This window comes from Aspergillus affinis, assembly GCF_023601865.1.
Source record: "Aspergillus affinis strain CMG 70 chromosome Unknown NODE_94_length_150008_cov_85_032155, whole genome shotgun sequence".
NCBI classification, from domain to species: Eukaryota; Fungi; Ascomycota; class Eurotiomycetes; order Eurotiales; family Aspergillaceae; genus Aspergillus; species Aspergillus affinis.
Window position 1 is genome coordinate 95,735 of NW_026515875.1, and position 25,816 is coordinate 121,550.

At 49.7% G+C, this 25,816-nt stretch overlaps 6 protein-coding genes across 6 annotated transcripts; 1 reads left to right on the forward strand and 5 right to left on the reverse strand.

The window, feature by feature from the left end:
* Positions 1–1,935: 1,935 nt before the first annotated feature.
* On the reverse strand, positions 1,936–2,901 carry KD926_011371 (uncharacterized protein; the record flags this gene model as incomplete). Its single annotated transcript, XM_053103646.1, has 1 exon — positions 1,936–2,901. One exon carries the CDS (start codon positions 2,899–2,901, stop codon positions 1,936–1,938), a length of 966 nt encoding a protein of 321 aa, XP_052953014.1.
* Positions 2,902–4,880: 1,979 nt separating this feature from the next.
* On the reverse strand, positions 4,881–6,071 carry KD926_011372 (uncharacterized protein; the record flags this gene model as incomplete). Its single annotated transcript, XM_053103647.1, has 4 exons — positions 4,881–5,512; positions 5,590–5,728; positions 5,800–5,982; positions 6,051–6,071. 4 exons carry the CDS (start codon positions 6,069–6,071, stop codon positions 4,881–4,883), a joined length of 975 nt encoding a protein of 324 aa, XP_052953015.1.
* A 720-nt stretch (positions 6,072–6,791) lies between these two features.
* On the reverse strand, positions 6,792–9,425 carry KD926_011373 (uncharacterized protein; the record flags this gene model as incomplete). Its single annotated transcript, XM_053103648.1, has 4 exons — positions 6,792–7,036; positions 7,134–7,753; positions 8,210–8,438; positions 9,206–9,425. The coding sequence occupies 4 exons, from the start codon at positions 9,423–9,425 to the stop codon at positions 6,792–6,794; spliced, it is 1,314 nt and encodes a 437-aa protein (XP_052953016.1).
* Positions 9,426–9,762: 337 nt separating this feature from the next.
* On the reverse strand, positions 9,763–10,254 carry KD926_011374 (uncharacterized protein; the record flags this gene model as incomplete). The annotated part of the gene is made up of 1 exon (XM_053103649.1): positions 9,763–10,254. One exon carries the CDS (start codon positions 10,252–10,254, stop codon positions 9,763–9,765), a length of 492 nt encoding a protein of 163 aa, XP_052953017.1.
* Positions 10,255–11,635: 1,381 nt separating this feature from the next.
* KD926_011375 (uncharacterized protein) lies at positions 11,636–21,255 on the forward strand (the record flags this gene model as incomplete). The annotated part of the gene is made up of 5 exons (XM_053103650.1): positions 11,636–11,979; positions 12,033–17,854; positions 17,913–19,733; positions 19,810–20,567; positions 20,635–21,255. The coding sequence occupies 5 exons, from the start codon at positions 11,636–11,638 to the stop codon at positions 21,253–21,255; spliced, it is 9,366 nt and encodes a 3,121-aa protein (XP_052953018.1).
* A 568-nt stretch (positions 21,256–21,823) lies between these two features.
* On the reverse strand, positions 21,824–25,642 carry KD926_011376 (uncharacterized protein; the record flags this gene model as incomplete). The annotated part of the gene is made up of 2 exons (XM_053103652.1): positions 21,824–22,230; positions 22,309–25,642. 2 exons carry the CDS (start codon positions 25,640–25,642, stop codon positions 21,824–21,826), a joined length of 3,741 nt encoding a protein of 1,246 aa, XP_052953019.1.
* Between the last annotated feature and the right edge of the window lie 174 nt (positions 25,643–25,816).

The following is a 25,816-nucleotide window of genomic DNA, read 5'->3' on the forward strand; positions in this document are numbered from 1 at the left end:
CACGGTCAAGGTCACGGTCAGATATGCAGAGGTCGGTCGACTGGGAATCCAGCCCGTTTTTCATCGGTAGCCCCGAGCAGACGTCATAGTGCAGTTGAAGTTGGAGTACTTCATGGCTTACAGACTGCATTTCCTGCTAGTATGTGCCGCTTTGACGGCGGCTTCTCGCGGGCAAGAATCTTCCTCCATGACCAACCCACCTTTCTATTCCCCCAACAGACGGCAATTTCTCGGATTGAACGCTTTCTCATCTGTCAATCACGCTGTCTACAGGCAGTTATTGATTGATTTCCTGGTCTACGGCACGTGTGTTACTTTATTAACACCTGATTCTTATCATTCATGTTCATGTCATCAGATCATATTCAAAGAAGTTCAAGCTAACCATCCTCCCCCAAGACATGCGACGACGCTCTTTACGCGACTTCCAGCGTCGTTTCAAACCAATCTTGATTAGCGATCAAAAAATAGAGAAAAACATATCCCACCGATGTTCCAATATAGACAGTTCAACACGGTATAAACCCTTTTCCAAGCCCTTCATCCGGCACTATCGAGTATACTCTTGTGGCTATCTTCTCGGACCTGGCCCGGCCATTTTCGTCCTTTGAACGTCTGTCGAGCAATAATTATAGTGTGGTTAACACTCTACGAGTTCGTCAGTATCAGACATCAACCATAAGGCCATATTGCAAACGAAATAATCTCACAAGAAATTTAAATGGCTAACTGACTATAGATATCCTCGGAATAATGACCAGCGCAGCATCATATACCCTAAAATATATCTCGTACCGCCGCAGTTGGCCGCGAGAAAAGAAAAAGGCTCACTCCATCCTGTACCTACAGCAGCACATTACCAGACCCTAAAATAAACCCTAGGCTAAGTATAAAGCCAGACTTCAACTTCAATTTCATCCTGACTTCACTGGCACTAACCGACTTAGCCAAACCTAACTTTATTTCTATCCGCAGTCCGCACCGAAGGCCCGACCCGCTACAACCATACCCAGTCCTACCTAGTCCTACACACCCATTAACATGAAATACTCAATGAGTCAAAGTACTCATTAGTTACGAATGTGCCGACTAGAATACTGAAATATCTCTACATGAAACCACAACCCAGTCCATCCCGACATCCACCCTCCATACTCCACCCACTTCGCACCGAGTCTCGACCGGGCCCATGCAAGCAAGTCGATGCAGACAAGCGGGGCACTTCCCCGACGGCCTTCGGGGACCTCGCGGGGTGGCGACCAACCAGCGCCCTCAAGGGGACCGTTCAGATCCCCGAGAGTGGAGCGAATGTGTAATATTACAGGTAAGTTACACCGGTGGATACGTGGAGGCCGGACGGATGGGTCAGGTGATGTCGGCAATTGGACCTCGGTTCGTGCTTTTTGAATAGATCTGCAAATGGACGGAGGAAGGGCATACACAGCACGGAGTACACAGTGGACAGTGTAGACAGAGATAGATAGATGCAGTATATTATGATATAGGTAATATATTCAATATGGACAGATTTGAGATGACCCGCCCAGATGGCTAGGTAGATTTAAAACAAACAATAGATAACGCCGACGCCATGCTCTTCAATCAGATAATGCCAACAACGTAAGTACTCATCAGGGATATGAAGAGACAGGAACAGTCAAAACTAGCCAAAGAGAGAAAATCAAGTAAGGCGAGAGGAAACGACAGAAAGAAAATGAAAAGCAAGAATGAATGGGGTGATTAAAGTTATCAAGAATTCGCCGCCGACCCGAAAAAAAAGAAATGCTTTTTGTTCCGTGACCAGATGATTGATGTTGATGAAAGACTGTAAACCAATTCTCTGCAACGCTAAATTCAGTGTGGAAAGGGATATTTGGGTATGAAAGGGCGAAACAAAAGATGTTCCAGGAAACGGCATCGGATGTGGTGCTATCTTTAGCAGCGCCTCAGCCGGGTGGCTCGGAAAGCCGTCAGGTCCAATGACTCCACGGACTCAGAACCGTCGTCGACCTCGATCTCTCCGCTGAAGGCGGGTGGTCGGTCTTCCGTCTTGACCGGCGCAAGCTCTTCTGCTTCCGCTTCCGCTTCATCTTCAGACTCCGTGTTGCTCTGTTCAGCCTCGAGACGCTTGACCTCCTTGTTGGCCAGATCCAGCAAGCTCTTGAATTTATCTTCAACGCTACCCAGTTGACTCGAGCAATCACCCGAGCGCAAAACCTGATATGCAGCGGTTTCACACATGCTGTGGGCGAGCTCCAGATGTTTTTCTGCGACGTCGAAGGAAGAGTCTTTTGGAATTGTCATGCTAGGTCCGGGCAACTTTTGAGCTCGGGCACTGCGAATGTTCGAGAGTAGTTGGTCTTCCGAAACATCTGCCGTCGAGGACATTAATCGCGGTCCTTCATTCCGTCGTGCGCTCCGTCCGAATGCGCCCGCGCCGCTGCTAAACCCCCCGAGCGGAAGCTGCGACATGCGGCCCCGACGGATGTTGTTCCTCGCCGTTCCAATGTGTCGTACCATTTCCTCCAAAGACTTCTGGGTGTGGCCGTCATACTGGATGATCAGGTTGTGTCGCGCGCTCACATACGAATAGTGATCATCATCATCGATCGAGGCTTCGTCAGTTCCGCGCTTTCGGGGAATGCGGGAAGGATTGTTCTTCGAGTCGATGGCCGCTGGAGTCGAGCCATCTGGCACACCCTCGTCGGTGCGGATGGAGTAGATCGAGCTGTTCTTGCGACGACGTGGCTTCGCCACGGCATGTTTCTTGAAGTCCTCGGCATATTCGGCATGCTTGGCGGCGGTGTAGGTGGCCAGCTCAGACAACCGCGTGATCCATTGCGGTAAATTTTTCGAGAGATGGGAGAAGGCCTCCAAAGCGTCCATGGGACCGGCCGGCATGGTCTCAGAATTCCTAAACTCCTCTGCGTTCCGGTCGTCCGAATTGCGATAAGTTGTAAGGATAAAATATATGTTCAAATGGGATCTGTTAGATCGGATGGGGTCGTGTTGTCGTAGAGTCGTCTGTATGGTGATCAGGGTGTTCGTTGCACTGAGTATACGGAGTACGGAGTCGGTGATCTAGTCGCAGTCACTAGTAAGTAGTAGCGGCAGCCGGGGTCCCAAACCCAATTCGGGTCGCTAGTTGAGTTCCATGGAATTGTAGGGAGTGGAATGCCGATGGGAGATCTCAGGGGTTGAACCACGGAGGGGAGCGGCGTGGGAGAGGTAAATAAGAAAAGATTCAAACAGGCGAAAGGAGGGGAAGTCAAAGGGGAAAGAAAAGAGAAAGAAACGAAGAGCAAGAATGACGAAGGAAGAGAAAATCAGGGAGAGAGAGAGAACCGAAAAAAAGGACGACAGCGACCGGGGCGAAAGGAAAGGAAAGGAAGGGGAAAATTACAAGACCAGACTAGTACCTAGGTATATTACGAGAAGCCCGAGCGTGGGGCGGCCGATGCAGCCGCCCGCCGAGGGAATTACCGTACCGTACACAGTACGCTGTGGAGGCCTTGGGCATCCTGGGTTGCCTGCTTAGGAAGTCGCTCGATCGTCCTTTACAAAGTCCCTTTTGCTCCGCTGCTCGCTTCGTTCAATCCCTCATCCTGGTCGATGCGTCGAAAAGGAGCGGTGTGTTTGATTGCTTCGAAACGGTCGGTGATTCCGTATATTACTGTTTATCACACCACCTCCATTTGCACAGGCTTCTCACTTCTCAGCAAGATGACCCTCAGATAGTTATCTCCTAACCCTCGAGGGCAACGACCTACATCGTACAAGCTGTCCTCGAACAAACGGCTGGCTGCGCTCGGACGAGGCAACTGGATGAGGAGTCTGCTCCCTGTTCTCAACACTCTCTCCGCATCCTGATTTTCTGATTCTTGAAGAATTCAACGATCGACAACCCCCCCCCCCCCCCCCTTCTCCGTCATTTGTGACAAACAGACAGGCAATGCCTGCATCCTAAACGGTCTCTTGCCCAGAACGGGCATGACACGTAACGGCCCTCCCGCGGCATCCGCACTGCTCATTGGAAAAGACCCAGAAGAGAGGACGTCACCTAAGAAGCTAGGCGATGCATCCACGGGAATATCTAAGCATAACATACGGACTACGGAGTAGACGAAGGATAAATCTTGCCGTTCGGAATTCTCGATTCTCATTGATTGGAGTCCTACGGACTCGCTCGGAGGTAGCCTTGCGACGGTCAGAGCTAAGACGGGGACGGTCTAAGGTGGTGGAGTTCCGATCGTCGGACAGCCCGTGGTTGCAGGCTTATTGCCTCTTTGGAAGAGAGCGAACGATCAATGAGAAGACGCGCTGTCACTCTTTAATTTAAAGAACAAAAGAACTGTCAGAAATGTTTTCCAGACTCCAGAATCCTTGGTGAGAGTGGATATTGGATGCAGAATTGATATTTCGGTCGGGGGCCCACCACCAACCTGTCGACTCGTCTGCTGGCGAGTCAGAAATGCCCTTTTCGCATGAACTAACTGATTTGCCGAGTTATTTGCTTTTGCACGCCCATAGGACACTGCGAGGCAACAGGGATGCGGCTGCTTCGATGTCAGTCGATCGATCAATCAGCTGATGCCATTTCACGAGTATCGGGATTTTTCTCGTGAAATCGTAGCAGTCATCGTTTATCCGATCGGAACAATCATAAGACGGACAAACGAACCACCTCCCTTTTCTCGGAGAGCAAACACCTCGGCCGTGTTACACCGCGCCGTAAGGGTCGTACTTTATAGGCCAGTGCCTCTCTGCAGGAAAATGTCCCCGACACCTGACATGCAGGTGTGCCTACGGTGTAGAGGTACACTACAATAGCTCTTATGACTTGATACTGATAATTTGTTTTTTCTGCCTCCATTGATCATTCAGTTCTCACCATTCCCAAATTTCTCTACCATGACGTCCATCGTCCCCTTGGCCCCCTTGAAACTTTGCTTGGCCTCGTTAAATAAATCGAGGACCTCCTTGAATGTTTCCAGGGTCGTTGCAAATTTATTCAAGGACGCTTCATACTTGTCGTCGGAATCCTTTAATTGGCTTCCCATCTGGCGCATCATCACCTGAATGTAAGATAAACTCGCCGAGTCCTCCAAATTTCTCAGGGCTGTATTTTTCCTCCGGGCGGGAGCTGTTGATGCCTCGCCGGACTCGGCAGACACTGTCTGCTCCTGCGCTTTGTTATTCTTGGGCCGTTTGACCGCCGGGGGATTGCTGTCTTCATTCTCCCCGGCACCCGAGTCCTCGATGGGACGCTTTCGAGGCCTTCCGCGGGTTCTTTTAGTCGCTGTGGCTGGCTCTGCCACTTCCTCGCTTGGTTCTTTGCCTTTGTCCTCGTTCTTGTCCAGAGTAAGCTTAATCCTCTTCAACTCGGTCTGAGATTCTGGCTCTACCTGTTCTTCTTCTTCTTCTTCTCCTCCTCCTCCCCCTCCTCCTCCTGCTGTGACAGTGTTGGCTTTGCGTTTGCGCGTCTTCGGCGGAGTGACTGGTTCTGGAGAGACTAACGGAGTCAGATTATTTGGCCATAGGCATGGGTATGAGATGGTCAAGGGGACAGAGTGAACGGAATTGGCTTACCTTGGCCATCTTCACTGATTTGGCTATCTTCAATGATTTGGCCATCTTCACCGATCTCAAGACGATGTTTACACTTGATCTTCGACTTCCTACACGGTGGGCACGCAGGGGTCTTTTTATGCTCGTTAGACTTGGATGCCTTGGAAGAAATAAGATTAAGTTATAAAAGAGACCACTAGCAAGGGACGGTCATGGAAATTCAGCGCTTACCTTTTTGTTCCGGGAAGTCACATTCAGCAGGTCGGGATTCTCTTCAGCGTCCTCCTCGGCGATTGTGGGTAGGGGCGTTTTGCTGGTCTTTCTGGTCCTGGGCCTGGTCTCGGATTCTGCGACCTGCGACGGTTGGATTTCCGAGCTGGGCTGAGTCGATGGGGGGACGTCTTCCGACGCGGACTGCGAGGTGGTTGGTAAGTAGATTGTCTGGTTGGGTAAGGGTATCAACCGCCTGCCGGAATACTTACCTGGTATCCTTGGTCACTCATGACTTCATACAGAACTCTGACGTGGAGTTTTCTTTTGTTTGTGACTCTTGACAAGTTGTGTGATCTAATGATAGACCGGGCTCTCCCAAAAGATGTAAATCGCGACGAGTATATAGCGGAAAAGAATGAAAATAAGATAAAACGAAAATGAGGATAAACTGAAGGCACCAAAGGCCCACAAGTCTATTAAAGATACGATCAACGTATGTACGTATGTGCGGTATGTGCAGAACTTTCTGGTGATATTCGCTCCCACAGACCAAGTTCGTAGTTGCGGCGAAAGGAAAGTCCCGGTTGGTACCTTATATAGACCAGGCAAGACAGGAACAAATAAAAAATCAGATAGAAAGAACGGGCGAAAACTTTGAAAGAAAGTCACTGTTCCCTTTGAAATAATCATTGAAAGCAGTGTACATGTGCTTGTTTGTTTCTAAGGAAACCAGTTTCTTTATTTCCAGCACGTTTCCCGTAGCGACTTGCGTGCCATAAAGGTGAACTAGCCTTATCTTGCAATTCCCTCTCTAACATCACAATCAAAAAAAGAGAGACAAGGGCCCAATCTAAATAATTCTATTGTGTCTTTTGTTCATTCCTTTCTTAGTCACAAACTAACTGCAAACAGATGATACTGGGTTCCCCATATCCGCCCTCCCAAATAAAGAGAAATCCGCCATCACCAACCACCCAACCACCCAACCACTTTGCAAATTCATATCTGTCCTATGGCCACAAATCCACCTCCTTCCATTTTTTCTGCGACTGCACTCCGCCTTCTAATGTCCACTTCTTGCGCTCCCTCGTCTCAACATTCAGGCTCTCTACTTCGTCCGGCGCAATGACCATGACGCGGAAATTCGCCCGCGCGGCTGGGTCATCCAGCTGGTTCACTTTCTGGCCGAGTTCGGATTCTTCGTCCTGCTCCGCGCCTGCTTTGGGTTGACCGGGGGAGGGGTTTTTGAACGATCCTGATAGTTGAAGGGACGGCATCAGTATTCAGACATGCAATGTAGCATATAGGAGGTGTAGAAAGAAAGAACGAAAAGCGAAAAGAAAAGAACAAACCTCTCATCACGGGTGAATGATTCGCAAAATAAGCCGTCACCTGCCTCTCAACATCCCACCCCTTCGCATCCCCCCTAAACTCCGAATTCTCGAGCACCTTCTTCCTCGCCTCGTTTTCCTCCGCTCCACCCTCTAGATCCCCAATTATATGCGCGGTCCCACGCACCCGCCATTGCGTCTTCACGTCCGCCAGCCAGAAAACACATTCGACAAGCCCGCCCGACGCCCGCAGCTGCTCGACCTTCTCCATTCGCGCGTCTGTCGTCGCGGAGAGACAGTCGCTGACGCAGACGGAGGGGTTCAGACCGACATTTTGTTCGTTGAGGGCTTCGATGGCGCTAGGGTGTAGCTTGGGGGTGGGCCAGAAGCCGCGGAATTCGCAGATTCGCGCGCGCGGGACGGGCCGGTTCTGTGCGTCGAAGGCGATAGTGGAGAGGGTGAAGGAGGTGGATGAGTTGGTCGTGAGGTGGAATTCGAATGGGGAGCGCCAGGGGGCGGGGGAGGGCATCGCTGAGGTCGAAAGGGGGCTTAAAGCTGGAGATAGGTGGGGATTCAGAAGGGCGAGTCGTCGCAGGGTGGTGGAGGAGTTGGGGCGGAGGGGAGCCACGGTGTCTGTTTGACTGAAATTCTGTTCGTATGCTTCTATGTACTGGGTATGGATAATAGGTAGGCATAGAAAGATGGCGATTGAATTGAGGCGTTTACGGAAGTTGGGGAATGGAGTTGGCGAATGGAGTTGACTGCTGGTGATGGTGATGACGTGTTGGCTTAGCGGGGCACGTGTTTATCTTATCTGATCGGATCGGGATCAGTTGGTATACTAGCTCCTTCCTTTCCAGAGCACCTTCCGCCATGGTGTTGTGCCTTCCTTTTCCATAAACATGCCGTGCTCTCTCATTTCTTTCTCCTTTGGCCTAGCTGAGAATTTTCTTTCTTTGCACACCCCGCAGTCACACAAGTAAGTACAAAAGATCCATCTCATCACCCACGCTCGCTCCCCATTCTATCATTTTCTTCTATTATTATTCAGAAGAAAGTGGCTGACGGTTTAGCTCGGGAGGTTGCGGACTTCTTACTGAGCGATGTCGTTGGCGCGCTCGTTGTCGACATCGCGACGTCCTGGGCCAGATTCCTCGCCCCCGGACTGTGGTCGCAGGACGATAGCGAAGCTAGGCCTGGTGTAGCTGGAGGCTCGAGTCCCGGCTCCACACCTTCTCCCTAGGCCCCGCTTCTTGCCTGTCAAGGTCTTCAAGAAGCGGACATCGAGTGAGAGAGGAGTGGGGAAGGGAGGCCAATAGCCTTTCGCTAAGCAGGCCGCCGGGGATGAGAGACTCCGTCCAATTCTCGTCCCTTCGAAGCTTTCTCCGGAAAGCGGCCGCTAGAGACGGGGTTGGAGCACCGGAGAGAAGAATGCAATCGCCCACAATACCCCGAGGACCCTCGGTGGCATGGTCCGGCCACCCAGGCGAAGGGCCACTGGCGTCGAACTCGCACTTCTACGCAGTGCCGGTGACTAGTAGCCTTCGGGTGAAGCCAAGACGAGTTCAGATTTCACCTTCTTTCCTTTTCTTCAGTTTCAACACACCCTCTAGCCGCTCACAGTCTTTGTATTCATCCGTGCATTACCCCATGGGTATCTTGCTTTTATTGCTCTGTTGTTTTGTCTCTGCCTCAATAGATTGGTAGCCTGGCGAATACCACTTCACCCGTACGTAGAATACTGTACACATATTGAGTAAATATATTAAGACACCGCAGGATCATGAAGCCCCTCGGGTCTAGGGATGAGTCCATAGCGCTGATGGTGCTCAGCCCCCCGCAAGTGTCGAAACGAGTCACGTCGTTGTGTTGAACCTGTATAGGAAACCCGCATGGTATATATGGAAAGCCGACCTATCCTGGCCCTTGGCGACCGCAGGGTAGGTATTGATGACAGTCGGAGGCACCCGCTGTTTACTACCACCAACGGATATGGCGTATAACCATTACAGAGCGAATAACCAGCCTTGTGCACAGATATCGGAGTATGCGGTTCAACGACCGCTCCTTCCGGGCGATATGGGGCTAGTTACCATCTGAGGTCAAGGTCTTGACGGCACCCCAGTACCTCCGGAGGGAGGCGGCGCTGAACCCCAATCTTGTCGAGATAGGGGGATTAGAATCTACATCTGGGTCGGAGTCTGCGGTCGAAAGACCCCAGGAGGAGACCTGGTAAAGGCTTTGAAGGTCTACTGAATATTCGTAATGGATGAGGACAGGAATTGGGGACGCCTGGGCCGCATCCTCTTCCATACAAACGGAATGCGTGGCAGCTAAGGCCCCCGAGACATTTTTTAAGTAGGGGTGGTCAGACAAGGGCAAGGGTGAAGCGCTTAGCTGCTTGTGCCTTACGTAAATACACTATAACGCCTACACCTGGGTATCGGATGAACACTCCTTCTTTTACGTGCTTTGGAATACACTCTAACGTGTGGTTTTAGTACATCCCTTCATTATAGCAAATTTGAGTGAGCTTATATAGCTGAACACTTAAGGTGTTGTCACATATGCATGTGTAGCTATAAGATCAAAATAATCAAGTAACCTGGGCTAATATAATCGGGATATTATGACGATATAGAAATTTGCCTCATTCTATCCATAGATCTTTGGGGTTCTTATCGTCCAAAAGCTCGTAGTTCAATCCAGTGACTTTCCTCTTTGCTTCGAACCTCCACGTGAATCTATCCACTGCACCATCACTACCATACCATCGCGCAAAAGCTTCCGACGTTGGCTCAAAAGGCTCGTTGTTAATTTTCTCGCCATTATACTTATACTTATACCAGAGCCGGAGCTCACGATGGCCGCTTGGGCAAGCAGTTACGCGCCAGATGGTATCTACAGGTTTATTGAGAATTCCTAAATCTCGCGAAACGTTTATTTCAATATCGGGGTCGTCGCCCGTGTAGTAGGACACTCTCGTGAAGCACACGGTACACGTTCGTGCCAGCCGGTAGTTCTCATGATATGCGATATCAACGAGATCAAGATGCGGACAGACAAATAAAGGTCCCATCTGATAACGTGCTTGGACATTATAAAAGCGAGTTTGTCTGGCGACTGACGCCTGAGTTTGCATGTGTAATCTGCATCTCGTTATGGCGAATAGGTGAGTATCCGACAAGTTTAACTTCACCCGGAGGTCCACTGATACGTCCTTATCATCTGTTATGAACGGTAATGATAAAGGGCGGGTGATTCACCATGAGACCGGATCTGAAATGCCTCGCAGGAGCGCGTTTTATGATCTAGGGTCCCGGTCTGCAGTCACGTGTAAAGTTGTTTTCTGTCAAAGATAGTCAATGAGACACACGGACACAGATCGACTACTGATGTAAGGTCATCACATCTCCTGACTGCGGAAGGAGCTGAACTCCAATATCTGTGGAATGCGGCGCGAGGGTGAAGCTTCAAACACATCGAGCAGTAGAGCCAGCGATTGTTTTCCAGCTGGAGGAGAAGTTGATTTCGTGGAAGGGAGCTTTGAGCCTGAGGGATTTCGTATGTCTAGAAAGCTAGAAGCTTTGGCCAGGCGAGGCTCTTGTTTTGGAAGATGAGGGGAGATAGGAGAAGGTATAGTGTCTTGCAGTTCAGTGCTAGACAGACTTGTGATGGGAGTGGGAGTTGAGAAAGAATCATCAGTAAAATTTCGTTTGGGATTTGAGAGATCCTGGGGTCTGATTCCGACCTGGTATAATGTGTGAGCCAGTCAGCCAGAGAAGAGAGCATCGTGGTCCGAGAAGTCATTTCTGTTTTGGGTGTATGAAGACAGAAATCCAATACCAAAGGAGGATCATAATAGAGAAAGACACACAAACGGAAAAAAGAGAAATTTACTCATTAGCAGGTGAGTCACTCTTGTTTAATGGTTCTGTCGGTAACTATGACGGATGTCACTATTTCTAAATACAGCCCTCATCAAGGTACTGGACTTTCTGAATGATGCCACTTCATTTATCCTGGTTAGTATACAATAATACTATAATTTACCGGTGCTCGGCTCCATAAAGAGGATACTCGCATGGTTGATAATGAGGCTACAAAGAATGAGAGTATAGCACCCTTTGAAAGAATCAGTTGTCATAATAATAAATTCTGCGGTAAGGTAGTGATCTGACAAAGAGTCATACAAGTTGCTTCTGGAGCTGACATGTTTGATGGAAGTAATCGGAAAGCAAGGCAGCCTCGCACAAGAAAGATAGGGAAGGCTACTCCATTCACTAACTCACCCTCTCCTGACGGCCTTGTTTATCTTGTTAATCCTTGTCGCTACGGTGGCTCAGCCGGTGGGGGGTACTGGGGCATTGCCGCCGGCGTCTACTGCAGCCCCCATCATCCTTCAGACACCCTTCCTTGCGACCCTTCTTCTCTTCCTCCTGCCCTTTTTCTTCCACACAAGCGTCACCGAATCAGGCGCACCTCCTCGCTTCATCTTCATATTCTTTCCATTTTATCACACGATGTCAGGCTTGACCCCAAGAATATTGGAGGAAGTCTTCAACCATATTGTTCTACCTCCTCGTCTACCTGACCACAGCGACAAGGACGTAGATCAAGTGAACAGAGGAATTATCCACTATGCCATCGAGGCTGTGGAGGCCCTTTTTTCACTAGCTGGGGACGAGTACCAGAGTGCATGGGAACTGATCAAAAGATCGCTGCATCGTTGCAGCTCAATCCACGAATACGGCCACGTCGACCGATGCAATTTGATGGATGCTTTTGGTGCGATAGAGGACAGGACAGCTTTAATATTACATGTTACTGAGCAGAATGCAGGACTTTTGATCCTGCCAGTTCACGAGTCAGTATCTTGCTTCGCTGACAGATAATTGTCATGCTGACCTAAAATCGAAGTGAACGAGATGAACCCAAACAAGAAGTTACCCTTGAATGCTTCGAAGCGTCACCTACCTCTGAGAGTGTGCTCGCCTGCACCGGTTCCTTGGAATGCGATTATCCTGGAAACGCTGTCACAATTCCAGTAGATGTGTTCCGGAACACCTCCTTCCAGGAATCTCTAGCAGCCTTCCTCGAGCAGGCCAGCGAAGAGTTGATCGAGCGTTTTGCGGCCAAGGCAAAGAAAGCAGGAAAATCCGTTGTTGAACGTCGAAATACCGCTACCCCCCATCTCATCAGTCAAATGCTCATGTCTCTCTTGGAAGCACATGGATCACAAAACGCCTCACCAGTCCTTCGAAAAAGAATTCGAGATGACGTTTGTTGGAACGATGCTTATCTTCCCTGGCGGCGAAGCCCTTTCTATTTGGTCATACGGGTTTGCATCCAGAGGTTGCTCTACTTTGTGTACGGAAACCAGAAGGGCAGGGCTTACTACAAGATCTTCATCGCGATGATACATGCTTGTCTTCTCCGAAACGTCACGGGAATATTGCCAGTTGAATCCTGTCATTTTCTTCGGGCCAAACTTTGTCGACGCCTGAGTAAATTGGAAACTGACCGGCGCAGGACATCATGCGAAACTTACAGCCAACTGCTAGATGTCTGCTCTTCGCAATTTTCGGGAATTATCAAAAACGCCACCCTAGCAATGGAGGAAGAATGGAAGAGATTCAAAGATGCTACCCAAAGGCACATACCCTCTCTACCACTCCGGGCTGATAGAGATGATACGTGCCTCCAATTTCCAAATAGTTATGATCACCTGATGGGTATCCTCCGGTCGCCGCTGAACAAGAGGCCATTTCTGGATCCCAAATCAATTGCCAAACGCCTACCTGAACTGGTCAATCCGGACTACCAACGGTTTTCACAACGCTATTACGCATTGCATGAGTTGCAGCATAAAATACAAAACGAATGGACCGTGCCGCGCGACAAGAAAACAAGCTGCATACAAGTTGCGCATCAGATAGATTCCTATCTTGACATGGTGTCTAATTTGCTTGATAACCACGCTGAGGAAAAGAGCGTGATGATGGTTGATCTTTTTGAACTCTGGATTATCATGGACATGAATGCCGTGCGACAGTTCCCCCTATTGGAGGAGTATAGCTGTGGGTTCCAACCGGAATTACTGAACGTATTGCAACTTGCATCGCGAGAAGATCTGGTTCGTTTACAAATGATTCAGCAGTATCTTACGAAACGTGAAAACCAGTCACGCTTCAAATCCATTACAATATTCTCGGATCCTAGCCCAGACGGCTTTTCTGACCAGTATGTGCGGCATTCTCCTGACAAAAAACGCCTTACGAAGTTGCGACAGGAGATAGAACAAGCTTCCCAGAAGGCTCAGCGGTTGAAAGAAGCCGAGCTTGAGAGGGTTAATTCACGTTACTCTTTCCTGTCTACGCAGGTCTTGTTACCATGCACTCGTGGAATTGGGCAAAATCGAAGCCTTTGCTCTCATTGTAATGCAAAGAAGCAGCGGAAAAAGCTCAAAATATCTGCACACGAAGATTTCCTACCCAATGGAGGTACAGTTTCTTCTCTCATACAGCAAAGAGCGATTCTTTTTGAGCTTGCTATGCCACCCGAGCTAGCAGCATATCGTGACACGACTTGGAGGATTTTGAGCAGCTATGGGAAGCCTGAGCATGACACGATGCCCAAAGGGCCCCCATCCCGAGGGCTATTGCGTGAGTATAGCTCATTAATGCCATATAATCAGCACAAAAAGCTGAGATTTCATTTGGCATCAAAAACAAAGTCCTTTCTTGTTTCGCACTACAAAGGCTCCGCCCTTCCAGCCTCTCGCAGCCAGGTAATACTACCGTTTGGTCCGGATCTTTATTACTACGAAACAAGCAAAAGTCAATGGGCTGCTGAACTACCAGAAAGAGTGACTTTCGCTCACCACTTCTCTCTAGACCCGTCTATACTTGCCCTCTTGAATGTTCATGGCGATCCCAAATTTGCGGCAAGTGCTGCGGATCGGTCTTCATATGAGATAATGACCAGGCAGAACGAGTGCCCTGTCCGCCTCACAGTACATGAATACACTACATGCCAAAGCCTTCTGAGAGAACAGGCAACTAGGTGGCTCTCGCTTGTTCGTGAGCTTGGTTCGTCGAATCTCAACTTCAGTATTGAGGCTACAATGCACCTTGTGAGCTTTTTAGCTTTACATGCCGGGCCAGATTCGTCTAAGGGACCTTTGCGTTTAATACACCAAGTCTTCGAAGAAGCAGAGTTCTGTCATCAGCTGGCGACCCAAACGGCGGAAATTCTGAACAGGATCTCAAATAACTGTCGTGAATCATTTTGCATGGATATGTTGCTAACATTGATTCTACGCATTCTCAATCTTGGGCCGAAAGCAGCTGAAACCGAAGGTCTTCTACTTCTGGGCCAAGTCCGGCGGATCACTGTGACATGGACTCAGAATCTACGCCACGAGATCCAAAGCGGAGTTACTACTGAAACAGCTGACAGACTAAGTATGTACGCATTACTAGCCGGGCTGGTTTGCAAACGGACCTTTTCAAACCCACAGAATGGAGACTTTGGCTCCGATAGCTTGCAGATATTCCTTGCAGCATGCCTAACAATTCAAGAAAACTTGCAAGATCCCGCTCAGCTTCCACCGACAGCTCAGGCAATGCTCGTGCGTGACTTCCGAATGACGTACTCTATGACCCCAGTTCTACGCGGGTCTATCATACGTAACCCAAGAAACATAGAACTTGCTATTAAGGCAGTTTGGCCCAGCGCAACCAGTGGTCACAGAACATACAACAATTGGGATGTTGTATCAGGGTCGAATGGGTGGATTGAATCGCGAATCATCGAGACAGATTTATTTCAGTCGCAGATAATTCATTACCACCCAATAGACGGCCATCTGCTTGTCGATGGAAGGCCCGTTGGCAAGCTTCCGCCTGAGTACCGCAGTTCACCGAATGTTCAAGAGCTATTCGGGAAAGAGCACCTCTTGGTATTTCCGTCCGCTATGCGAGGTATGGAATTCACGCTTGTGGCGCCAAGAAGTGACCATATTGTCCATTTCGGTCGAAGCAAAAACGAAATAATTGTTCGCACACATGTTAGAGGGAATTTGTTGCATCTAGTTCACAGGGACGAGTTTGGGAAAGGGGCGCAAGCAGATCTCCCGGCGCCGCTAATAATCGATTGTTTTCACTGGCTGAATTTGAAGAAAAAGGAGGTCGATATTCGAGCAAAGAAGCATATGTGGTGGTTCAGTCGTCGAAGCAATTGGGTGATAGACATCTCCGCTCGTCAAGCCTCTCGTAGGACCGCTCATCTTGTTGACCCCCATGGCAAGCTCTTTCGTCAGGTGTCGAGAATATTTGACGGGTTCGAAGACCGACAGAATATCACAGTTACTCAGCCACTGTTGAGAACCCTCTCCGTCGAAATGAAACGAATGGATTTAAATTTCAACGTTAACGGCAGAGGATATCTAGTATGTCAGCAGCTTCACGCAGAAATAGATCCAGACCAGGATGCCGGTACATGGTACGGATTGCAAAGCAAAATTGTCATGCGCGAAACATCAAACCGAATGCAACGAAGTGTGGTTGTGCCTATTGGAGACGTACACTATCATCGACATGGGCCACATGTCTTGGTTCATGTCATGAATGATGGTAGGTACGGTCGATATTCGATTGATAGCACACTGGGTCGGTTAAAGTGTGAACCAGAACCGCTGCTGGTTTACACCAAGTCTCTGATGCATGCATTTACATCTTTCCCGCTCCCTGACACTCTCACCGGCCGTACGGGAACTGAGGAAGCTCTATCCTGCCTGAAATCTGCGTTAAGTAAGCCCTGGAACCCTGTTGGGGTGTCTCAAACCGCACCTCTCATTTCTCTTGCGCGCCTGACTGCAAAGCGGTTTTACTATCCCGAGCATTTGAAGCACCACCAACAAGTGTTGTGGGACAAAGACCTTACTGTGGCTATCCAAGGTGACCTCTACCGTCCTATTATTGAGGCTGTGGCGAATAAGTTGGAGCGGCTGAGACCCTTTGCTTTGGATGGCTGTCATCAGTTACAGCTTGAGGCAGGTGGTGTGCCTTACCTGAGAGATAGGAATCATCTTCGTCGTCGAAACTTAGAGCCAGGTGAGTTCCACATCAACGGATTAGCGCAGCCAGTCGATAGATTTTATTATGCTCGTGACAAGCGTGAGCCCAGTACCGGGAGGGAAAATGTTTACAGAATCGTGCATAACCTGATACATCGGCCACTAAACATCCAAGCTACATCCTCGTTAGCAAAATTCTTTCATCAAGCAGCCTGGATCATGGGACGTACGGGCATGTTCAATAAGTCATCGCTGAGCGAAGCCCTTGAAGTCGACATGATCCAAGAATGGGGACCGCTGACCGAGCTATGCCGCCAATATAACGAAGGGCAGTATGGTACGATATTCAAGCTTGCAATGGTTGCATTTGCAGAAAACGTGAATATGGATCTTCTGCGAACATTGGCTGCAATCTGTACCTATAGCGACCTGCGCGCTGTCCGCATTCCAGTGCATGCCGAATACTTCGACATCGAATTGAAGGAGAGACCATCTTTGCAGTTTATCAAGAACCGAATCCAGTCCTCCTCCGAGGTGTCATCCGATACACTTCAGCAAGCAATCGAAGAAGAAAGGGTACATTCTTCGACAACTTTGACGGAATTCGATGCCCTGTTCCAGCAGGAAGCGCGCCTGTTTGCTACCAGTATTCTGAAGCAGTGGCCTTGCGAGAGAATTGTCTGTCCTCAAATTCGCATAAAGTGTTTTGATACTCAAAGTGCACTGAACACAATCAGGCGAGATTGGGGGCGACTTTTCAGAAACTTTGAACTGGAAGGATATCTTGACGATGTCCAGAAGGTGCTTGACAAGCACCAAACTGATTCTGAAACCGCTGTCCCAGGATGCATAGACACTGCAAATATGTATCCAGTTTCTCCTCGCTCCTCAGCAGTTCCAAAATTAGGTGATCTCCTTTCAAAGCCTGGACCAGATGACCGTACCAGATCAAGTTCTGTGTCGGGCCATTTGTGGCGTAACAAGACAGCACTCCTTTCAATGGCGGATAGATCAAACCATTCGACTATGGTCAAAGACCCTTGTGAGATTCAACCGCTCAAAGCTCTAGTTGACGAGATGAAGGCATCAATCTCTAAAGAAAAACAAGCGTATGCCTATGACTTGAAGAACAGCTTAGACGCCTTTGAGGGCTATCAGGCGCACCAGGGACCGAGTGTAGAACTGCCTAGCCTTGGCAGGATGGAAGGGAAGGTTTCCAAAGTTCAACACGCAGTAGAGCGGCGACTCTCAGTCTTAGTTGACTCATTGACAAAGTTTGATGTGCGTTACAAGTGGCTCTCCGCAGGACAACTCTGGCCTTGCATGACTCCCGTCACTATATTTCAACATCTACGATCGTCTAGTCAGCAACATTTTGGACCTGACATGAAGAGGGCCCTGCTGGATTATGGCGTGTCAATCACACAATTGCAACAGCTACTGCGAATTTGCGATTCCATGAAGAAAAACGACTTTCAACGCTCCAGGGACGAGTACGAGAATGTCGGCCATGAAAACTGGAAACCAGAAGACTTTCCTGACTGGTTACTGATGGAAATCGATGGGAATATTCTCATCCGAAAAAAGCAAGTGGATGTTGCACTTGCGACAATATTGCCGGCGTCAAGATCAAATTCCGTACTTCAGATGAACATGGGACAAGGTGAGATCTTTCTGCCTTCAAAGTTATTCATGTCATTTCTAATTTCTCTTTTATCTAGGTAAAACCTCGGTGGTCATGCCTATGGCTCTGTGTGTCCTTGGCAATGGAAAGACTCTTGGGCGTCTGATAGTTCCAAAATCTCTTCTACTACAGACCGCACAAACTATTCAATCCAGGCTTGGAGACTTGGTGGGCCGCGAGGTGCTCCATATCCCCTTTACTCGAAAGTCCCCAGTTGAGCCAGCAGCAATCAAAGAGTACCAGTTGCTTCACGAAGAGATCCTACAGAGATCGGGGATTATTCTGACGCTTCCCGAGCACTTTCTTTCATTCAGGCTCAGTGGGTTCCAATGCCTTTCGGATTCCAAGCTCCAGTCCGCCGGTGCTATTTTATCTACCGACTCTTGGTTGAGACGCGTTTCCCGGGACGTCATAGATGAATCAGATCTCTCACTGGCCCCTAAAACACAGCTGATTTATCCCAGTGGATCTCAGCTGTCATTGGACGGTCATCCATATCGATGGAGAATGGCTCACATCTTGCTAGGGATGGTTGAAGAGCAACTAGCGGACCTTGAGAGGGATTTCCCTGGAAGCATCGAGGTAGTGAGACGTCCTAACGGTGGTTTCCCACTCATCTATATTCTACGATCAGATGTGGAGGAAGCTTTGCACAGAAAGCTGGTTGGTGATTTGTGCTCCGGCAAAACCAATATTCTGCCTTTGGTCCAACCACCTGACCAAATGGCTGTGAAGGAGTTCATATGCCATGCTAAGGCCGAGCAATCAGTATGTGAGGATGTGATACAGATTTTCAATGATAACCCCGTCGCATTTAAGAACTTGCATCTTCTTCGTGGGTTGATATGTCACGATATCTTACTACTTTGTCTGAAGAAACGCTGGAACGTGCAGTATGGTCTACATCCAGCTCGGAGCCCGATCGCTGTTCCCTTCCACGCCAAAGGCGTTCCGTCTGAGCAAGCCGAATGGGGGCATCCCGATGTTGCTATTCTGTTGACCTGTTTAGCCTTCTACTATGACGGGCTATCAGCTGATCAGTTGCATCAATGCTTGCAAAGTTTATCCCAATCTGACGATCCATCAGGGGAATACGACCGCTGGGGGGCTTATGCGCCGAGTCTTCCCGATTCACTACGACACTGGAATCTGATCAGCATTGATGATGATATGCAGGTCCGAGAGATCTGGACCTACCTTCGATATGGGGTGATTGTTATTAACTATTTCCTGGATCACTGCGTCTTTCCCGTTCACGCCAAACAGTTCTCTCAGAGACTCCAGCTGTCCGGATGGGATATCCCAATGTTCTCAACACAGGAGGCAGGATCAAAGATGCTCACAACGGGGTTCAGCGGAACAAATGACGATCGATTCCTGCTTCCGCTAACAATCAAACAGAACGACCTTGCTGCATTATCGCACACAAATGCCGAGGTTCTTTCCTATTTGCTGCAACCTCGGAATAGATCTTACTTTGTGGCCGCTCATCCGAACGGTAAACATCTATCTGAGGAAGAGTTTATCCGCAAGCTCTTCTCAATGAATATTCGCATTCTCATTGATGCCGGTGCGCATATTTTAGAGCTCGACAACCAGGCTCTTGCGCGAAAGTGGCTGGAGATTGACCACAGCGCCCCTGCGGCGGTCTATTTTGACAGGGGCAGCAAGCCTTGGGTGATAGATCGCAGTTACAAGGAGGTGCCACTTCTTGCTTCCTCTTTTGCAAATGATCTTGATAAATGTCTTGTTTTTCTGGACGAGGCGCATACTCGAGGGACAGATTTGAAATTCTCGCCGTCTTCACGTGGAGTGCTGACGTTGAGCTTGGGTCAGACCAAGGATCACACAGTTCAAGGTAAGACAACAAAGCAAAATCCATGCCTTACGTCACTCGACCTGCCTTTAGAATATTGACTTTTATTACTGGATAGCTGCAATGAGACTCCGTCAATTAGGGACTTCACAGTCTGTAGTATTTGTTGCGGCCCCCGAAGTTCATCAGAGCATCTTGGATCTGCGTCAAAAGTCCTCCAAGGATGTAATTGATTCAGCCGACGTGATTGCATGGCTCCTCGAGCAAACCTGTTGCCACCAGGAGCAGCTCAAATCGTTGTATCTGGCGCAGGGATACGATTTCTGTCGGAGGATCAATGCCGCAGACGAGAACGACAAGTTCCTGACGAACTCAGAGCACCGAAACGCGCTTCTGGATACATTGCTGCAAAAAGAAGAACATTCTTTGGAAGAGATCTACAGACCCAAACCGAAGCCCAGCACTTTCGCGAACGGTCAATATATGTATCCGCAGCTTGGAAAGTTCGGTCTGGACCTTGATAATCAACGTCTCGGACATGACGAGCTCTCAGCTTCTGCGTCCACCTTAGCTTTTGCTGAGGTTGAGCAGGAACGCGAATGCATGTTGCACGTTGAGGAGGTTCGAGAAATTCAACGGCCGACTCGCCTTCCACACTACAGCTTTCCTGGACTACATGAATCCATCAGAAAATTTGCACTCACCGGGTCTCTCGAAGGAACAACCGGCTATGACGCAGCGTTCACGGCGCTCAGAAGAACAACACTAGGCAGAAAACATCGCCTGCGAATTGAACAGCGATCAAGACTCTTTATCTCGGATGAGTTCACGAAGACAATCCTTCAAGAGGAAAACCACTGGCGCGAGGATTTCCTAGTATGTACTACCACAAAAGAGCTTACCACGCAATATTTCCTCTACATCAAACTAACCTCTTACCCAGCGTCCTGTCCACTGGATTCTCTGGGCCCCAAGTACATCCACAGCCATGATCCTGATTCCCGAAGAAGCGGAACGCGTGCTATCACTCATCAGGGCCCATCGCCCCTCGCCGACGCACCTCTTAGTGTACGCAGCGCCATCCGCCAAGAGCATGCTTCATTTCAACTCTTTGGATTTCTACGCCTATCCCACATTACCTAAGGATCATACTTTCCCTACCAGTCTCAAGGTCGAGCTGGGGCTTCTGTCTGGTCGTCTTTTCTTTTCGTTTGATGAAAACGTGGAGATTCTAGATTACCTCGGACAAGATATGGTTGGTCACAAGGACTCCGTGAGAGGTGATGCTGCACAGGACGCCATGCACCATGGAAAATCAACGCCCAGGGACGATAACTTTCTTACTTTCCTTCAAGAGTGGCTCTCTGTGACTAGGAAAGGAAGTGAGTACTCTCACACGCCGATGGGGTATGTTTGTCAGAGTCGACTTCTCAAGAGTGACCATCCTGCGTTTAGCCACAGGCCTGCGGAGATTGAAAACGTTCCAAAGTCACCTAGCTTACAACTGGATGCTGTGAAGGACGAGGATGATAGCAAAGATGATGATGATATCTCATTAGATTGAGACATTTAGATGTGGTTGGCTTCTGTATTTAGTTCTATGTCCTTGCCTTGTTTTTAAGGTTTCGGGTTTATGTGATGGGACATCTAACATTATTTGTTGTCAAATACATTCTAAAAGAACTATGAAGCAATCAATATTCCATGTAATAAATGCCAATTCCATTATCAAAGCAGTTTAAATTGCTAGACCTAGTCTAGTCTTACTCACGTACTATATCCTAATAACTAACTAGTAGGTAGACAGGAGACAGGAGACAGGAAACCTGTGATGAAGATAGAACCATAATAAATAAAAACGAAAACGCAAAAGGGGGTATTGTTGGAATATACTGAAAAAAACACAAACAAAAAGGAACCGGGAAAGGATTTCCCTATCCGCTCGTTCACAGGTCATTCATATAAACGTGAGGCAGAATTAGACAGAAGGTAATTATTTTTGTAGGAAAAGAAGGTGGGCGGACAGGTGGTAAAGGTTCTTTCGGTACAAGGGGACAAGAGAAAATGGAGATGGCGAAGGAGTTAAGAGGGAGGGATATGGTTCGAAGGAGTGAGTAGATGTGTCGAGAACCTCAGGCAATTTGTCTTTCTAGACTGCGAGGCTGGGTCAACATAGGTGGCATGCCCCGGTACGAGACTTCTCGTAGACCACGACTGGTGTTGACAGGCCCCATGTTGGGGTCGTCGATGCGGAGTCGCCCGATGTCAACGGGAATCTGATCCGGGAGTGGAAGGGGATTGCGGTAGCGCGGATTCTGAGGCTCGAGGGTGTTGGAATGAGGCATGGCGTATGCAAGCGACCCATCCGGACCCCCTGGGAGGGCAACGTAGGATGCGTTGAGAGTGCGCGCGATATCCTCGAGGAGGACCTCCATGGGCGCTATGTACGCTGTGTGGCTTTTGTCGGACCAGGCCAGAACGTGGCCACAGACACGACCGGTCGACCGCTCGAAGACCCATGCGCCTGAATCGCCGGGGACTAAAGAAAGATGGGTTAGCATGGGATGGCTTGCATAAATGACGAGAGTGCGTAGTGAACTGTGGTGTGCTTACTTACCCCCGAAATTCCCATCCACACAAAAGCTCGTCGAGAAGGTCTGTCGACCGTGCAGCTTGACGATTGTCATTGCCCTTGAGATCTGTCCAGTCTGCAGGCCACTCGTTCGACCGCAACAGTGTACATTTAGGCCACCGATATCTTCTAACCGTGCAATGTCATTCAGGTAGATGACTTCACCTTGGGGAAGTGGACTGCGGTCACCGTATCGTCGTCTCGATGCATTTGGCCTGGATGCTGACGCCTTGTCATAAACGATGTTGCGTACATCGATCCGATCATCGTTGATTTTGATCAATGCCCAATCAATCTCATGTTTGATCCCTTTTCGTGTCCAACGTCGAACACCAGATGATGCGTGAACGAACCCGAAAGAGTGAGATGCCAAGTGTTCATCGTCGCGGTCTTCGGGGGACGGAAAGAAGTCTTCTCGAACATCGTCAATCGCGGGCTGTGTGACGAATAGAGGCGGCTCATCGCCGGGCTCGATGCCCGCCGTGTCACCGATGGACGCCGCATCCTCATCCTCGTACTCGTCGTCGTCAATGCCGAACGCGTCCTCGTCTGACGAATAGCCCTCCGACAGGCAAAACTCCTCGTAATTCCCATCTAATGAATGCCCATCGCCGTCCTCGTCTTCCGAGATTTGAAATTCAAGATCGACATCAGACGACCCTTCCTCATCAGCCCAGCTGTACATGAATTCCGCATTTTGCGGACCTGACGGTTGCGGCCAATTACCAGCCGACCGCAAGGGCCCGCCAGAGTCTTCATCCTCATCCTCCTGGTCACTGGGTGCTTCAAGCATGTGGTGAACGGTCATCCCATAGGGCATGCCATCTACCAGTATGGCACCACCGTATGTCACCGGAGGCAAATGCTCCTCATTCAAGAATGCCCCCATGGATGCGCCGCACAAGGGCCGTTGCTGATGGCAAGGATTGGGGTTTTGGTAAGAAGAGCTATGCGGGTCTACTCTCTCCGGTCCAGTCTTCGCCGGCCTGCGGCGCTTCTTCCGTGGGACTTTGGACCGTTGGATGTCGCCCCGGAGCACAAGAAGATCCCAGTCTTCGCTCTCGAGTGGGAAATACTTCTTTAACGCCGCCCGGACCTTCTTTGCGCTGGCGCAGGTCACGCAGATCGTGGTCCGAGCGTTTTCCGCCGCATCGCCGGTCATCATGAGAGTAACACCGCACGATTCGGAGGAGTCTTTCAGGATTTTCTGTAAGAGCTTCCGGAGTCGGGGAAGCATCTGGAAATTCCACACATTCAAATGTTCCTGTGGAATTTCAACGTTGGTGAGCTTCTTGAAAGTTCTTTTACGAGTCTGTCGCTCATCGAGGCCCATTTTGCCTCGAAGGGCCTTCATGTCGGCATGGGGTAGTACAGGAAACGGCTCGGCAATAGGGACGGATTGGGTATGTGCGGGTTCAAATTCGGCCATTGCCGCTTTCGAATCTTGCACGTCGGGTCTAGGGACAAGAGCAAGGGGCAGACAATCATCCAACTCGTCGGCACTCGGCGCCGAAAAAAGATCGATTCGGCAGCAGGACCAGGCGATTTTGGACATGGTGTAGATGAAATTCATCGAGAACGAAAAGATGCTGTCCGGCTCGGAGAGATCCAGCACCGGGTAGTGGAAGGTTTGGGGCACTCGTAGGTTCAGGTCGTCGAAAGGCTGCGTGGAGAGGTGAAAGTTCGGCGCATCTAGACATAACTGCACCACGTGAAGATAGGCACTGCCGCATTTGGGGGCCAGCTTCTGTAGGTAGACGTTCTCGATCCGCTGCTTGAACATGGAGTTGTTGTATTTCATCTTCCACAGGCGGCTTACGGGCGCCCACAATCCGATTTCCATCAAGACCAGGCCCAGCGAGTAGAGGTCGTAAGCCCAGGCAGCATCGTCCTCAAGTGACCGCTTGTCGTCGGGATGACGGTACATGCTTGACGATAAAGGCTCGGGCGTAGACCCGTTTGCAGAAAATTGCGCGAACGACGTCAGGTACGGGCGTTGAATGTTCTCTGTCAGGCTGACTTCGTCGTTGTTGGAGTTTGTCAGTCCCGGGAAAATGAGAACGTTGCTGCTGTTAATGTTGCCGTGCACCAGATTCTGACTCCTTAACTGGAGTACGGCCATCAAAAGATCGTAGGCCAAACGGAACCGCGTTTCCAGATTGGGGATCTGGTTGTCTTCTTTGGTCTGGAATAGAGACACCAATTGCTTTGGTTTTAAACCCTGCAACAGATCGGTGGGGTTGCGCAGGAAAGGGAAATAGTCCATTGGCATCTGGTAGATGAAAGCATACCTGGAGTTGGGCATGTCAATATAATAGCCCAAGAATTTCAACAATCCCAGGTGAGACACCCGCACATTTTGAACCAGCTGATCGAGGGTCTGGTTGACGTGATCAAGACGTTTATTACCGGGAACCGCGACAGCGCCCGACGACTCCAGAATCATGGGTGTGAATTCAACAAGGATAGTCGCCGTGGAGTCCTTGGAACCTCGCAAAAATGGAGAGGCCGAGGTCTTGATGCGGCCGATGGCGCGGGAATTAGTGGAAGCGGCGACCACTTCATACGGCGGAGGGCTGTTGTCGTGGGATGCACCAGAGAGCTGCAGCGCCGAGCGATCGATGAGGTAGTTCTGCGAGTTTTCCAGCCTTGGCTTCGCAAGATTATGATGGGGGTAGGGCGAATATTCGAAGGGGTCTTGTTTCGTGATGGAGCTGCCATACATCTGCTTCGAATCGTAGGATGGGCCGTGGTAGGATTTAGAGTCCGTGGTAGGTGTTTGCCGCGACCAGCCCGACTGTCCACTGGAGGCCATGTTGCGCCGCGAACGAGATAGGTCATATAGCGTGTCAATGCAAGAGGTCAAGTCGGAGAGCAGGGTGTTCGATCGATTGATATCGTCATTGGTCCAGTGCGTTTTGACCGGTAGACGGCTCAGCGCATCTTTCGCATCCTTGTCAGCTCGGCCACCTTTGGGCGGTAGGAGATCGGAGGTTCCTGTGTGCTGCAAGCGTTCGGCTTCGTTTAGAAGCTCTTGGATTGACGACATAACACTGGCAACGACGTCGCTAAAGCCGGCCTGGGTCAGGGACTCGTCGATATCGTTTGGCTGAGCTGCGCTAGCGTCGCTCCAGTCGAGGCCCCATGCCAACAGCCGATCTCGCTGGGTTCTGAAATTCCGGTGGAGCGTGACTAATTCGGGGTCGTCAACGGCCTTGGACGCGGTAGTGACACTCTCACACGATGTTTTGGTGTCGGTATACATCTTAGTGAGGCGTCGCTGGAGGTAGGACCCCCCATGATGACGGAGAACGGACATCTTGGCGCGCAAGAGTGCGAACGGGGATCAAGATACGTCGATATTAGCAGGGATTGAGGATCATTTCAAACGGGTGGGACGAAATTGAGCACCGATATCAGGGGGAAGACATGATCTGGGGCAGGGGGGGGGGGGAGGAAAGGAGAATGAATTGCGAGCGAAGTCTGCAAAGCG